Source organism: Peromyscus eremicus, chromosome 5 (genome assembly GCF_949786415.1).
Source record: "Peromyscus eremicus chromosome 5, PerEre_H2_v1, whole genome shotgun sequence".
In the NCBI taxonomy this organism is placed as follows: Eukaryota; Metazoa; Chordata; class Mammalia; order Rodentia; family Cricetidae; genus Peromyscus; species Peromyscus eremicus.
This window is the reverse complement of record NC_081420.1, coordinates 61,393,740-61,411,060: the sequence shown is the minus strand read 5'-3', so window position 1 is coordinate 61,411,060 and position 17,321 is coordinate 61,393,740. Positions and strand designations below refer to the sequence as shown.

The 17,321-nt window shown below is 41.8% G+C and overlaps 1 protein-coding gene across 2 annotated transcripts in view; it reads right to left on the bottom strand.

Annotated features, from left to right (window-relative positions):
* The window catches only part of Cdc123 (cell division cycle 123), a 52,212-nt gene that overhangs the window by 13,913 nt on the left and 20,978 nt on the right, over positions 1–17,321 (bottom strand). For both annotated transcript variants that reach the window (XM_059263557.1, XM_059263558.1), the window contains 2 exons: positions 5,567–5,615; positions 2,170–2,245 (listed from right to left, as the gene is read on the bottom strand). In XM_059263557.1, coding sequence (XP_059119540.1) covers positions 2,170–2,245; positions 5,567–5,615 — 125 coding nt within the window. The remainder of the gene's footprint in view (positions 1–2,169; positions 2,246–5,566; positions 5,616–17,321) is intronic.

Genomic DNA, 17,321 nt, shown 5'->3' with positions numbered 1-17,321 from the left:
CTGACTTAGGCCCTCTGTATATGGTTTACAGCTGTACAGCTTGGTCGTCTTGTGGAACTCCTAACTGTGGGAGCAGGGGTTGTCTCTGAGTCTTTTATCAGCTTTCGGGACCCTACTCCTCATACTTAGTTGCCTTGCCTAGCCTTAATACAAAGGGAGGTGCCTAGACTTACTACAACTTGATATGCCATGTTTAGCTGATATCTATGGGAGGCCTGCCTTTTTCTGAATAGAAATGGAGGAGTGGTTTGGGGCGAGGGTAGTAGGGAGGACTGAAGAGGAGAGGAGGGAAGGGAAACTGCAGTTGGGATGCAAAATAATAATAATAAAAATCACTAAAAACTGCACTGGAAAAATTTTAAAAGAACAAATTATCTTCAGCACTTAGCCTGAATAAGTGATAGCTAACAAAATAATAACCTCAGAGGTAAGAAAACAAGCAATGCACTTGTTTATTGAATATATTTTCTTTTGCTCATGTAATAAATAGTGCCCTAATAACAAAATAGAGATTGTAGGGGACATCTTAGGACTCCCTGTAGCTTCAACTCCGGGCAGATTCTGCAGTAGAATATTATTTTAAGGTGTACTACTTTTGCTTATGTTGCATTTGTTTAGCTCTGTAAAGCTGTGTTACTGTGCCTGTCTAAAACTCCTGATGGTCTAATAAAGAACTGGCCAATAGCAAGGCAGGAGAAAGGATAGGCGGGGCTGGCAGGCAGAGAGTATATATAGAAGGAGAAAACTGGAAGGAGAGACCTGATCTAGGAGCCAGAGAAGGAAGAGGACTCCAGGGGCCAGCCACTCAGCTACACAGCAAGCCATGGAGTAAGAGTAAGATTTACAGAAGTAAGAGAAAAGCCCAGAGACAAAAGGTAGGATGATTTAAGATAAGAAAAGCTGGCTAGAAACTAAGCCAAGCTAAGGCTGGGCATTTATAGTTAAGTATAAGCCTCTGTGTGTGATTTATATGGGAGCTGGGTGGCAGGCCCCACAAAAGAGTATAAGATCCAAAAAATTCCAACAATAAGATTCAACACTTCTGGCCTCCATGGGTATCTGCACTATGTGTACATACCCCACACACAGAAACACACATACACATAACTAAATAAAATAAATCTTTAAAAAAAATATTGTTAAAACTTGGCTAAGATGTTTACAACAAGCACTTTATTGCTAGTAATACAAAACTTTCTTTTTTTTTTTCCCCCTTTTGGTTTTTTGAGATGGGGTTTCTCTGTGTCGTTTTGGTGCCTGTCCTGGATCTCGCTCTGTAAACCAGGCTGGCCTTGAACTCACAGAGATTTGCCTGGCTCTGCCTCCCGAGTGCTAGGATTAAAGGTGTGTGCCACGGCCACCCGGCAGTAATACAAAACTTTCTAACAGCAAGTAGGTAATATTACAGATATTGTGTGTTGAGCATAGTTAATAGCTGTGCCCTCCATCTCTACAGTCCAGACAAGACTAACAGTGCTATCTTCCTGTGTAGAAATTGAACATATGCTCAGGACCCTTAGTAACACAGAGCTCAAGACTCAATACCAGAGGCAGCAGCTGGCAGCAACACTGACCATTCCCCGGTCACTGAAGTTATTCCCTTCAAAAGCTTGCCTTCTTTCCTTTGGTTATTTTATTTTTTAATGAAACATGATAATTGTACATATTTATGAAACAGTGTGACATTGTGATATATATGATAAAAATAATAAATATTAATGTATTCACATAATGAAATACAATTCAACCATAAAAGAACAAAATTCTAAAATTTACATCTTAGTTCTCTTCCTCTTTTAAACACAAAAATATTTATCATTGGTTTGTTTAACGTGTGTGTGTGTGTGTGTGTGTGTGTGTGTGTGTGTGTGTATCTGCCTGCTCATGCCCGTGTGAACACACACCTGTGAGCAGACAAGTCCGTGTGGCAGTCAAAGAACAACCTATGGGAACTAGTTCTCTCCTTCCACCATGTACTTACTCCAGAACCGAGCTCAGGCCACCAGACTTGGTGACCTGTGCCCACTGAGCCACCTCCCCAGCCGTCTTCTTTTGAAGATTACTTTGGAACTAAAACAGAGCACTTGCCTAGCATATACCAGGATCTGGGTTCGATTTCTGGAAACATGCACACATTAAAGATCCCCTTCAAGGATAAAAAGAACTCACCAATAAGCTTGTTTTCCTTGACAAAACATCGGAATTCAGCCCCAGGAATTAACTCACACCATTTTCGGAGGACAAGCTGTAGATAAAAAGAATAAATATAACAGAAGTCTACAAGAAGACCCTTTCACACCAAGACCTTATTATGATTGCCATAAAAGTGGTTTTGAGGGCTGGGTGGTGGTGGCGCACGCCTTTAATCCCAGCACTCGGGAGGCAGAGCCAGGCAGATCTTTGTGAGTTCGAGGCCAGCCTGGGCTACCAAGTGAGTTCCAGGAAAGGCACAAAGCTACACAGAGAAACCCTGTCTTGAAAAACAAAACAAAAAAGAAAAAAGTGGTTTTGAGAAAACAAGGCCACTCAAGACAGGAGATGTGACAGGAGATGCAGGCAACAGAGCTGTGACCATTACTCTAACAAGGAAGATTTGTTCTGAAACACTTTAGGACAAAATGCATCCTTGTCAAAATTGTGTGTATATTGTGCACCTTTTGAAGAGTATCAAAAAATAAATAAAATAATTTTAGCACTGAGGCCCTGTGTTCAACTGAAAAGCAGCACAGTGTTTTTAAAAGCTTTAAGATGGTCTATGAACTACTTATGAAAAGTCTCAGTCTCCCTCCTCTTCCTCCACCCCTCTCTCCTTCAAGAAAGGCAAGGACCAAAATGTTATCACTGAGGACATAAGTAGGTAGAGTTTCCTCAATTTTTCTGGTATTTAAACTTCCTTGTAATAACTTCCTCTTCTTAAAGAAAAGTAAGTTTTTTATTAAATGTCTTAAGACTTCAAATGCATTGAGTCCATCGTCTATTATTGGGAGCTCTGGGTTGAGCCTTACAAATGTGGCATTTTAAGGAAAGATGGTTCAGCAGTTAAGAGTACTTGTTACTCTTGCAGAGAACTTAGGTTCAGTTCCCAGCAGCCACATGGAAGTCCACAACCTCCCATAGCTCCAGTTCTAGAGGATCCAATGCCCTCTTCTGACCTCCATGGGCACCAAGAACACATATGACACATATATGATGGTACACATGTATACATGATACACATATGTTGGTATAAAAAAAAATGAACAAATTAAATTTTAAAAAAACAAAAACAAAAACAAAAAAAAAACCTGTGAACCTCAAACTAAAATATTATACATTCTTATGAATTAAAAGTTGATCTTGGGATAGGGTGTGTGCAATAGGGCTATGGAAATTTTATTTAGCAACAAATAAGCAACTGTAGCACACTAACAGCAACAAATAACACACACAGTAGTTGATTTCTAAAGCACAAAGGATAAAGCCTTTCTCCTTGCCTAATCTTTCTGTTGTCCTCAGAAGCAACCAGAGCTTTCTGGTTCTTATTTGTCTTTCTAGAAGTAGTCCAGGAATACATAAGTATATAGCATATGGAAACACTTTTAAAAATACAGACAGAGGCATATGCTACACAGCATTCTGCTTGCAACATTTTTCACTTTAATTACTTGAGGAATATCACTTCCCTAGCCTTAACTCTCATGTCTTACCTTGATGCTGCTGTATCAAAACAAAAGCAATACAACAGCAAAGGACTGGTAAGTAGATCTTAGCTTTAAATGACGACATTTCAACCAATATTATACCTCAGTGAAAGACAGTTCTTATGCAGCTAGCACCAAGTGCCAACACAGAGCAGGTGCATCACAGGAGTTGTTCAGCAAAGCAGTAGGTGTAAATATGTAATACGCATACAAATAATGCTATAAAAGATTGGATGATGGCATGGGTAAAATACGCTGTGGAAATCAGTGGTGGAAAAGCTCACATTTGCATGTAAAGATCCCAAGAACAGACACTATTAACTGTTTAGTGGACTAATGATAAATTCAATGTTCTACAATAATCAGTATAGCTATTCAACACAAAGAATATTCAATACAGTGAGTATCAGTGGACAATATTTTTTCTTTGTAATGCTGGGGACAAACCCAGGGCCTAAAGCATGGTACACAAAGTAGGTTGCATCCCCAGTCTGTAGACAAAAAATGTGTATTATACAGAGATGTCTAGAAGCAAATAATAAAGAAAAAAAATTTAATCATGGCACTAATTCTAAGATATTATAAAACCAAATATGAAAATGTTCTGCAATTAACAAGGAAAGGTGATCACACTTGCTTCAAAATTTCAGAAACTGTGTTTTAATGATGCAAATTCAAAACCAATCAAGAGTAATTACAAGTGATAGCCTACTATGTAGCATCTAAAGGACAAGAAAACTCCAGATTTAATTAATTAGTTAAGAAATTAGCTGTATTTAACAACAGTACCCATTTGGATATTTACATGTACATTTTCAAGAACTGGAGTAAAGCCTGGAGTTTGCAATGATTACAATCTCTACTAAAGCGGCACCACTGCCTTCCACTCTTCTCATGTTCTCTGTAAAATGAGGGAATGATGTAAAGAGGTAGAGGGAGGAGGATGACTTTCCTGTTAGTGTAGTTTGGACCCTACTTTCAGGGCTTGATCTCCCTCTGGCTTGTGGTGCTGTTTTGAAGCTATGGAGGAGCTGGTAGGTGGTGGCCCTGGCTAGCAGACACAGGTTACAGTGCAGTGCAAGCTCTGAACCAGATTTGGTGGGTGAAAAGTACAAAGGCATTTATTTTATTCAAGAATGTGTATATTCTCTGTGTACAGTATTCTATATTCTGTTTATATTCTAATATATAGCCTATAAATAGTACAGACTCATTTTCTTTCTGTGGTGGCTTGAATAAGATTTGAAAGCTTGCACACCAGGGAGTGGCTCTATTGGGAGGTATGGCCTTGCTGGAGAAAGTGTGTCACTGGGGGTGGGCTTTGAGGTTTCAAATGCTCAAGGCAGGCCCAGAGTCTCTCTTCCTGTTGCCTGCCAGTCTGGATGCAGAACTCTCAGCCACCTCTCCAGCATCTGTCTGGCTGTGTGCCACCATGTTTCCCACCGTGACGATAGACTAAAACTCTGAAACTGTAAGTAAGCACCAATTAAATGTTTTCTTTATAAGAGTTGGCCATGGTCATGGTGTTGCTTTACAGCAACAGAACACTGACTAAGTCTCTCTCTCTCCCTCTCTTGTTTGTTTGAGATAGGGTCTCACTGTGTGGCCTTGACTAGCCTGAAAATTGCTTTGTAGACCAGGCTGGCCTTGAACTCAGTGATCTGCCTGCCTCTGCTGGGATTAAAGATATGTACCACCATGCCCCACCTGAATAATACATATTCTTCTATATGTAAGACAAATTTCTTAAATTTAAAAATTTAGTGTTTCTACGTTCCCAGAGAAATTAGTTCAATTTTTTTTTTTATTCACTTACAAATAAACAGCACTATTCCATGACCTATGACTGGGACTCTTAGTGTCATAAAAGGGAAAAAGATGCTTACCTCATATTCTATACAAGGATCTGGAGAATCATCAGTACAATGAATGAACCTTTGGAGAGAAAAATGCAATTGAGTATTTTTTTAATGTTAGTTTATGCATAGACATGTTCTTAATTAACGTGAGAATTGATTTCATAGAAATATCCAGAAACAAGGGACTAATGCAAATTCAGCCAACACTTATTAAGCATTACTTGGTGTTATATACTATGTCATCTCATTTAATCCTCAAAACAGCATGGGAACCTCATATACATATAATCTCCATTTTTCTGTCAATGGGCAAAGAAACTAAAATTCAAGTGTCCAAGCTTTATAAATAAGTTAGGACTATATATAACACAGGCTGCCCAGCTTCTCAGTGAAGGTAGGATGCCACTGGCCACACTCTCAGTGTTGGTCCAGCTGCTAAGTTACCAGGCTGTATACTGTTCTATGACCACGAGCTCTGCCACTGAGACCCACAGACAGTGACCACACTCCTTCTTCAATGGAGTTAGGATGACATGCCATTATCTACCTTAGTGCTCACTCTGTGGATGAGTCAGCATGCTGACTATTGCTCCATGAACATTAGTTTGGCCACTGAAAGCCACACACAGTGGCTGTCATTTCAAAAATGTTTGACAGAACAATTCAACCCTCCACTTCACACTCCCCTCTAAATGTTGTTTCATGAACAATAACATACAGGAGTATAAAACACCCATCTGTGCCGAGCACTGGGCCGGGCACCAGAAGCACAAAAACACCTAGGACTCTGATGTCCTTTAAGAGGTGTAACAGAGAAAGCTAGCAAGTGCACAGATAATTTCGGAACACTGGGTGAATAAACTAAAATACTCTGACATCACAAATGAAGAACCAACTGGCTGGCTGTCATGTGAGAAAGGGAGAGGAGGAAGTCGAAAAGGAGTTCGTGTGTAAGGCAAAGGGAAATGTGTCAAGGCAGGAAGAGGAGGACGAAGGCAAAGAGTACATGCGATTAGCACTGGAGGGGTCAGAACACAGCGGAAGTGCCAGTGATAAGGACGCATGAAAATCTGGATGGAGTGCTGCTTAGATTTTCTTCACTTTGACACAGACTAGAGTCTCCTGAGAAGAAGGAACCATATTGAGGAACTACCTCCATCAGATTGGCCTGTGGACAAGTGTGTGGGGCATTTGTTTTTTATTGATGGCTGATATGGGAGGGCCCAGTCCACTGTAGACAGTGATACTCCTGGGCAGGTGGTCCTGAGTTGTATAAGGAAGCAAGCTGAGCAAGCCATGGGGAGCAAGTCAGTAAGCAGCAAACACACACACACACACACACACACACACACACACACACACACACACACACACACACACCATGTTCTCTGCTTTAGTTCCTGCCTTAGTTTCCCTTGATAAAAACTGTAAACAGGAAGATAAATGAATCCGTTGCTCCCCAAGTTGCTTTGGGTCTGTGTTTTGGTTCACAGCAAAAGAGAAGCAAGCTAAGGCAAGGAGGAAATCCAGACAATGCAGCCCTAGGGGTGATGGTGGGGACTATACGGGAGATCGTTACATTTCAATGCATTAAAACTACCAGGATGGCACAATGTTTGAGGTGGTGTGGGGGAAAGACTGGCAATGTGAGGCAGACAGTGAGAAGGCTTACTACAATAGTCTCAGGAAGTGATGGGAGGCTAAGTGAGGCAACCGGAGGGGTGAGGAGAAGAAAAAGCACCATACAAAGCCATTGGGAAGGCCAAGTCACTCTAACTTAGCGAGGGATTAAAAAGGAAGGGACGGCTGGAGAGATGGGTCAGTGGTTAAGAACACATACTGCTCTTTGCAGAGGACCCAAGTTCAATTTTTAGAACCCACATCAGGCAGCTTACAACTGCTTGTAACTCCAGCTCCAGGGGATGGCTTTAACCTCAGATACATGCACATATACAGGCATACACACATGTAGACGTGTATAATAATAGTAATTTTTTTTATAAAAAGGAATGACAGAGTGACTGGGATGCCTCTGGGATCCACTGGCTAGCACAGGAGGAAAGCTGGTGGTGCACAGTGAGGACAGAGCAGACTGTTGGAGCAAGGAGAGCTGGAGACTGGGAAACCAGAGAGAAGCTGAACAAGCCACTAAGACGAGGAGACCCCAGAGAGAGGGGAAAACAAAGGGATCTAAGAGCTGAGCCAAGGAAGGAAATGTGACAGATGACAGAATCCTGGAAACAGCAACATCTAAAGAGTGAGTGACAGAAAAAACCTCTGGGAAGAGTAAGTAGGAAACATGAACTGGCACACTGAAAGGCAAAGGTTATACAAAGAAAATAGTGGCCAGAGCAATTTTTAGAGGATGCCCAAAGTCAGGACTAGGGAGATGGAGAGGCCAGCAAGGGTGGGAGGTAAGAAAGAGGAAGTTTGCCCTTAGGAGCAGCTTTGCTATGGAAGGCAGGACAATTCACTGAACCCAGAGCTTGCCAGTTCAGCTAGACTGGCTGGCCAGTAAGCCCTATGGATCGTCTATCTCCCCAGAACTACAATTACTGGTGTGTGCCACCATGTCTAGCTGTTTACCTAGATTCTGGGGGTCCAAATGAACTCAGGTCCTCACACTCCCATGGCAAGCATTTTACCGAATAAGCCCTCTCAACAGCTTGTTTTTATTTTTAGTTTAACAGTGACATGAACCATCGGAAATAGTTTGACAGATCGGGAGCTAAACAAAGGATGGTTGTGAAATGGCTTGTACATGTACATAACTTGTAATATACAATATACATAACTTATAGTCATATGTAATATACATAACTTATAGTCAAGAGGTATTTGTGAAAAAAATAAGCATGAACAAAACAAAGTACTTCCCCCCTTTGTGGCTATTATGGTTTGAATATGAGATGTCCCTCACAAGCTCCTATGCTGAACACTTGGTCTCCAGTTGATAGTGTGGAAACTAGCAGGTGGGGTCTAGCTGACCACTGTGGGGGTGGGTACTTGAAGTCAGACCCATTCTAATCCCTGTCCGGCTCTGCTTCCCAGGCACCATGAGGTTCACACCTCTCTACCATGACACTGCCGTACCACAGGCACACAGTCACGAGGCCACAACTCCTGGGATTAAATCCACACACTGTGAGCTGAAGTAGACCTTTTCCCTCTTGCCTTCTCACAGCAGTGACGATTCAGCTAATACAGATGTGCTGGTGACCAAATGCTCTACCAATGAAGACACAGAAATTCTCTGGCATCAAAAAAAAAAAAAAAAAAAAAAAAAAAAAAAAAAAAAAAAAAAAAATCATTTTAAAGGTATCTTGAGCCTGGCAGGTAGTTAGGTGTTAAGGTTCATGCTTAGCAAGTAGGGAGACTTGGATCCATTTTGGAGGAGGGGAGTGAGCGTGAGCGTCAAGTCATTCAAATGCATACCCAAGTGTGAAAGCCTTTTACTTCACTGAATGTGTGGTCATGTTGGTACATCTGCAATCATTTGTTTTACACTGCAAACAGTAATAATTTTAGTATACTCGATTGGCTAAAATCTAGAGCAAGCAGACTTTTATAACCACTAATAACTGGGAACCAAAAGATATAATCTACAACACATTTCAAAAGAAAAGTACACAGCATGCTTGGTTAAGTGGCCAGAGGACTGTTTTCACAGTAGTGAATGTTTACATGTGCCGAGTGCCACTAGAAGCCTTCACACTGCCATCCCATTGAATTCTTACAGTGAGTGATGTTATTATCATCTCCATTTACCAACTGAGCGACCAAGGCTAGAAGGGAGGTGATAAGTGGGAAAGAAGCATCCAGTCTCAAGCCACATAGTGTCTCCCAGGGACAGAGGTGCTGGCACTCTCACTGAAACTGTTAAGTTTAGTGAGTAGGCAGAGAGGTACACACACACACACACACACACACACACACTCTCTCTCTCTCTCTCTCTCTCTCTCTCTCTCTCTCTCTCTCTCTCTCTCTCTCTCTCTCTCTACATACCGACAAGACTTTAGCTTAAAGCTGTATCAGTGTTAAGAAAAGAAGCTGGGCAGTGGTGGTGCACCCCTTTAATCCCAGCACTCAGGAGGCAGAAGCAGGAGAATCTCTGAGTTTGAGGGCAGCATGGTCTACAGAGGGAGTTCTACAGAGGGCTACACAGAGAAACCCTGTCTCAAAAAAAGTTTAAAAAGGGAGGGAGGGAAGAAGGGAGGGAGGGAAGAAGGGAGGGGGAGAGGGAGGGAGAGAGGGAGGGAGAGAGGGAGGGAGAGAGGGAGGAGAAAATCTATCATTAACCAATCTTATTTCCATGAGCAAGTTGGAAAACCTGTTTTAACATGCTCCAGCACACACTGGTGCTATCTAAAGACCTCATTTTCCCTTGAAAGCAAAAATCCCTTGCTTCAAACTCAACTAAAGTATGTTACCCAAAGAAGCTATACTCCAACACCAGCTTTGAGTATTTTTAAAATTTCTTAAGTAAAAATAAGTCTTACAGGTTGCTTTATGTTAATCAAAATTGAGGCCATGAAATGTCAGGTTAATAAAGATTAATACACTTGCTCCATTCTTTAAAAATAACTACCCTTTCCCCACCAGGACCAGCAGCATGACAGACTAAGAATATTAATAGAGTTCCTACGTTTTGACAGCCAGTCACACAGAGACAACTAAGTACTCTCGATTAGATTATCCACAGAAATGAGAAAAGACAAGGAATCCAATGCATGATAACAAAACAGGAACTGCTTGGTGTGGTGGTACATGCCTGTAATCCCATGACCCAGGAGGCTGAGGCAAGAGCACTACCATGAGCTCTAGGTTAGCCTAGACTACATAGTGAGTTCCAGACCAGCCTGGGATAAAGTGTATAAGAAAATAAAATTAAAAGGGGAAGTAAGGAACAGAGAGAAAAAAAAGAAGAGAGAGTAAGGGAGGGAGAAAGGAAGGAAGGGAACAATCAAAGGACCAGAGGTCAAAACAGTAAGTGCCTTAGATACTTATCTATTGTCAAAACACCATGACCAATTTGGGGATCACAGTTCCAGAGGGTTAGAGTTCATGACCATCATGGCAGGGAGCACAGCAGCAAGCAGGCAGGCAAGCATGGCAATGGAGCAGTATCCCATAACTTACATCTTGATCCACAAGCACAAGGCAGGGAAAGAGAGACACCGGGAATGGTGTGAGCTTTTGAAACCTCAAAGCCCACCCCAATGACACCCCTCCCTTAACAATCGTAATCTTTCCCAACAGTTCCAACTGTGAACCAGGCACTGAATGGCTATACTAGCTAGCCATCAAGCCCATGTCTCACCCCTCCACCCCCAGTGCCAGGGTTTCAGGCAGAACCACCATATCTGTCTTTTAATGGGGTGCTGGACACCCAAACTCAGGTCCTCACATTTGCACTCTATTGACCAATTCATCACCCCAGACCATTATTAAAGATGCTTCTATATTCTGACAAATACTGATTCAGACTCTTAGTCATCATATTACTATTCAAAAATAAGTGCATTTATAAACATATTTACATTCTACCACCTTATAACATTATTTTTAACTGGTTTAACATTTATGTAATTTTTAAAATGAGTAGTTTGAGAACATATGTGGTACCGGAGGTTATTGCTGTAGCTTTTTCTTACTGAGATGATTAAACAGATGGCCAAGTACATTTATGAAAGGAGAGGGTGGTGCTGAGCTGTCTAGAGGCTGAACAGAAAAGTCAACAGGAGCCTGTCCAGGGGCTCATCTTGAGCAGATGTCAACCATATCATAGTAAGACCTCTCTCTTCAGAAAAGAAAAGTTGGAAAATTACAATATTGTGCTTCACACTAAACAAGGTCTAACTATATGAAAAAAATACATCATGGGCAGAAAGACAAAGGACAAATTTTGAGCAAGGAGAAAATAATGTATCAAAGTTTTGGTGGTATAGCTTTTCTTGCTGTTCAGAAAGGCAAAGCAGAAGTTTTGGCATACAGATGCCATTTCTTTAGCGTTTTCAACTATGGTAGAAAGGGAAAGATAAGAGTGAAGTAAGGTGATTAGATATGTTCATTAAAGTTTTCATTGATCTTTTCTCCAAAGAGGCAAAATACTGTATATTTAAAAATTAAACCACCTATGGTGGTTTGAATGAGATGTCCTCCATGGTCACACACATTGGAACACTTGGTCCCCAGCTGGTCACACTGTTTTGGGCTGTTTAGGAGGTGTGTTCTTGCCAGAAGAAGTCTATTACAAGGTGGGGTGGTGGCGGGGGTGCTTTGAGGTTTCCAAGCCCCACACCATTCCTAGTTAGCTTTCTCTACTTCCTGCTCATGGTCTACAATGTGAGCTCTTAGCTGCTCCTGCCAGCATGCCTTCACTCTGCCATCAGACACTAACCCTCTGGAACCATAAGCCCAAATAAACTCTTTCTTTAGTCATAGTGTTCATCATAACAAAGTAACCGAGACACCACCTAAAGCACATACACTGTCATCTAAATAAATAAGGCTGAAAAATAATAGTGGCAGTTCTATCAGGTCTACTTGTGCACAAAATTTTACTCCTGAGACTTTTGTGGAACTTCATTTAGAATTATAAAAGTCTTATCAGCAGTTTTAGTTACCTGTGATTATAATCATTTATTAAAAAAAAAAAAATTCCAGCACAGCAGAAGCCAGCCAGCCCGTTCCCACCTCACCGGCTGGGCACCACTACAATGAACAAATGTGTGACGGAGAGGTGGGAAAGATGGGAAAAACAGAGCTGTATGTGCACTGTGGAGAGAGGCAGGACTGGAGACGAGATGGTGGTGACAGGTGTGAGAAACCACTGAGGTTGACAGTGAACAGGCCATTGTCCAGCAGGGTTGGTGGGGTGGTGTGCAGCAGCATGGAGCTTACAGACACACCGAGTCCCCAAACACACCACCAGACTGTGGGATCCCCTGGCCCCGGTCAGTGATGGAGGCCCAAGATGAGGACAGTTCACTTTCTGGACTGACCTCCTTGAAGGACCACTGTGGTCCATGATGCCACCAGAGGCCGTGTTGGTGTATGTGGTCCATGCTGCTGCCCTAGGCCATGCTAAAGCCTGAGATGAATGTGGATGCATGAGGTCTGTGCCGCTGACTGAAGCCTTGGTGATGTCTTCCACCTTTACTGCCTCAGGGGGCCATGTTGATGTGAGTGGCCTGAGCTGCCACCTGAGGCCATGGTGATGTCTGGGTCCAGGGTCCTACTGCAGCCAGGGTCTGTGTTGATGTCCATGGCCTGTGTTACCACCAATGACCACTCAGGTGTCTGTGGTATGTGCTGCCACCTGATGCCTTGGTCTGTGTTGTTGCAGGGGGTGGGGTGGGTGGGGGCGGCAAGGCATACTGATCTGAATGGCCTGCACTGCCACCTAAGGCCATGGTGATGACCAGGCCGTGCTGCTACCAAGGGCCATGTCTAGGCCTATGGTCCTACGGCAGCTGTGGTCTATGCTGATGTCCGTGGCTGGGTCCATGATCCCACTACAGCCGGGGGCATGTTTACAGTCTGCGGAGGCCCATGATTCCATTTTCCCACTGACTGTGGCTACTTCTACTATGATACTGATGACTCCAGAAAATAATTGAGAGAGGGAGATGGAAGGTTTTTATGACAACCCCCCTCTCCCCCCCCCCCAAAGTAACAGCCTAGACAGGAAGCCACCAAAGAAAACTCTTGAAAAAGTGTGACGGGGTGCTGAAGTGTAGATCTCCACAACTGATGGTTTTTCTGTCAGGGGTGCTGGAGGGGAAGGACTCAGTTCTATTTAAGGGGCAGGCCACTGAGAGTTTGACCATGCCCCCATGGGTATAAAAATAACACATATTGGACTTGAGTTTTTTTGTTTGTTTTTTCTAATTTTTTTTAAAAAAGATTTATTTATTATGTATAGTGTTCTGCCTGCATGTATGCCTGTGCACCAGAAGAGGGCGCCAGATCTCATTATAGATGGTTGTGAGCCACTATGTGGTTGCTGGGAATTGAACTCAGGACCTCTAGAAGAGCAGCCAGTGCTCTTAACCACTGAACCATCTCTCTAGCACTGTATTTTATTTTTTATTCTTATTTTTATCTTTACTTTTTTGGTGGGGCAGACATGAAAAGACTGGGAAGTGAGTGTAATTGGGGTACATGATACAAAATTCCCAGAGAATCAATAAAAATGTTACGCTGGAAAAACAAAACAAAAATTAATAGCAATTAAAAAACGTTGGGTTTTAAAAAAAATTTAAGCTGGAAAAACCATGCTTACTACTCCTTTCAAACACTGTCTTGGGAAAAGTGAAGATTTAAAAGTTGATTTAAAAAAAAAGTGGCCTTCCTCATGCCCTCCTGCCTCTGCATACTCAATGACCCACACCATTCACTCAGATCATCCAGTGATCACAGGAGAAAAAGACTGAGTATCTTATTCTTTACTGGTTCAGTCAAACAACTGCTCTTTGTGAATTCAAATAAACACACAATACAGTAAGGGCTTCCTAAAAATAAAAACAACAACAATATATAAAATAAAAGAAGAAAAAGGAGGAGGAGGAGGAGGAGGACTCAGAATACTGCCTGTGCAGACCAGTTTTTCCAACTTTACATAATAAGTGGTTATGGTGTTAACTCACAGTTCTTGTCCACATTCCGAAACAATGCCCATTCTTTGACCTCATTATGACCTCCATCATTCACTCATGACTATCTTATAACTGATTTAATCTTTTTCTCATATTCTCAACATTATTTCTTGTACAGACTTTCACATCACTGGTTTGTTTGTTTGTTTTTGTTTTTCTGTACATAGAGCCTGGGGGGGGGGGATAACTTTTAAACTTGAATAGCAGTCTGAGGTAGAGACATGGTTCAATGGTTTAAGAATAGTTACTGCTCTTGTAGAAGACCAGAGTTTGGTCCCCAGCACCTACATAGAAAGGTTCACAACCTTCTGTAACTCCAGCTCCAGAAGATTCTATGCCCTATTCTGAACTCTGTGGTTCAGATATACACATAACTTTGAAAAATAATATCTTAAAAAAAAAATTCCAGAAGTGAACAACTTCCAAATTTTAAGCTAAGAGCCTTTCTGTATTTTGTTGTCTTGCTCCATACTACCCAAGATGAGACCTTGTCCAGTGTGTCTACTTCGTATATACTACCCACTTGTTAGTAATGTAGTAGCTATTTTAGTTATCAGTTTGACTACCTTGGTATTGTGATGTTTATGTTCCAGTAACCCCATTTTATATAATAATAATAATAACCCTGAAATGCTAGCAAGTTAAATACGCCAGGAGAAGCCGTATCGCGCCTCCTGGCAGTAAAAAAGGTGGCGTTTCGCATAGTCACATATATATAGAAAAACAACAGTACGCATGGCATTCAGTGCTCTCTATGGTTTTCAGGTTTCGCATAGTCACATATATATAGGAAAAAACAGTACGCATGGCATTCAGTGCTCTCTATGGTTTTCAGGTATCCACTGGAGGTCTATGGGCATATGTCCTGCAGATAAAGGGGGACTTACTGTAATAACCAGTTTTGTGATAATACTAAGAAAAGTATTGCACTGAATGTAGCTAAGTGTAAACTGCTAAGACAAATAAAATTCCCTGGTCAAATCTATTTCTCTTTAATCTGAGCCCTTCATGAATGGATTTACTTTTCTACCCACTCAGCTTTTTCTTCTAATTGTTATCTGAACATTAGGTGTTTTTTTTTCATATTTGTCCTACTGAAGTGACAATCAATAAAACAATTAATGAAAGCAGTCTTGCGACTCAATAAGTTTAATCACAGAGAATGCTGATGTATGGGCAAATAATGCAGTCAGCAAATATTAGGCAGATTCATTATGTTATAATTCAACCTCCACATTTTTTTTTTGTTTGTTTTTGTTTTTCGAGACAGGGTTTCTCTGTGTAGCTTTGTGCCTTTCCTGGATCTTGCTCTGTAGACCAGGCTGGCCTCAAACTCACAAAGATCCGCCTGCCTCTGCCTCCCGAGTGCTGGGATTAAAGGCGTGTGCCACCACCGCCTGGCTTCAACCTCCACTTTTTAAAACATCTAGTCTACAGTCACCAAGTAAAACACAGGAAAAACCGAAACCAGAACTCGGCATTCTGTGGGAAATTTTGCCTATAGCAGACACTGGGTAGATGTTCCAGCTATGCCCGCCTGGCAGCCTTGCTAACAGAATCTGATTGTCCAGACCCTAACGCACCTGTGCTTCACAAGCACCCCGATATAGCTTGACTCTTGAACGCCCCCTAAAGCCCATGTGCTAAGGGAACTCGGTTCATGTGTCCTGGAGAGATAGTGGATCCTCTAGTATGTGGGACCTACTAAAGGAAGGCAGGTAACTGGGGGGTGTGCCCTTGACAGAGATCTTAGGACCCTGACCACCTCCTGTCTTACTCTGTTTCCAGGTTGCTGTAAAGTGAACAGGCCTCTTCTATCACACATTCCTGCTATGATGTACTATGCTGCTGCGGACCCAAAAGAAAATGTGGTGAACCAACCACCAGCTGAAACCTCTAAAATTGTGAGTCAAAATAAAGTTCTGCACCTTGTAAGTTGTTTAACTCAGGTATTCTGTCCATGACAAAAAGCTAACTAACACATCCCTACTTCCAGGGATACACATATTGAATCATATAAGCAGCCCTCAAAGCACAAGCCTGGAACTGCCAGGAAACATGTTAGAAATAATATAGTCGGGGCAATAAACCCTATGTCTGTAAACTATTTTCAGACGGCTTTTGCTAACTTAAACATAGGGACTGGATAGAGAGCTCGGCAGTTAAGAGCACACACTGTTCTTAACTCCTTTGTGGACCTGGATTCAGTTCTCAGCACCCACATCAAGCAACTCACAACAACCTGTAATTTCACCTCCAAGGGATCTGATGCTCTTTTCTAGACTGTGTAGGCACCTGCACTCATGTGCACATACTCCATCACACAGACATATACATAAAATTAAAACTTAAAAATATCCTGTGTTATAGCTCTTCTGCCTATGACCTTGAAGTATATGCCCTGGGGCGTGGCCTCTTGGTGACCCTTAAGACCTGAGATGCACGTAGGCATCGCTCTCTTGGCTCCCTTATGGGACTTGGATGCAGGACTGATTCAGGCGGCTAGAACAGCGTTCCAGAACCTGTGTCAATTCTGTTCTGTATAGTGAGTTTTCCCCCTTAATAAATTCTTTTGCCTGTTAAACAGACTCTGTGAATTTCTCGTTATATCCTCGACTATATCACAATATTGATTTCTTTAGTCAAGGTAAGACTCAAAATAGTGTAAACAATATAAATTTATTTTTATGATACAGTAAAAATTTGCACAGATCAACAATTGTGTATTAGAATAATCACTGTTATCTCATTCTATTATATAATTTAATGGGAATTCTGAAAAGGACCTATAACTGACAGTAACCAGCAGTGGGGCTTTGAACCACAGAACAGACTTAGGCCTCAGCAGAGTAAAACAGTGCATAATCTTGTCGAACAAGGATTACACTCTTAGTCTCTGAGAGCTTCTGAAAGACATTGTGACAAAAGTTCCTTTTGATTTTTTCTACTTTGTAGTCCTAAGAATCAAACCCAGGGCACCAAGAAGGCTAGGCAGGTACCCTACAGCTGAGCCACACTTCCAGGCACAGATCTTCATTGTTCACAAGTTTTACTAATAAAGAATTTTGTTATAATGACATACACACTGTTAAGTACTTGGCTTATTGCTTGCTATGCTAGTG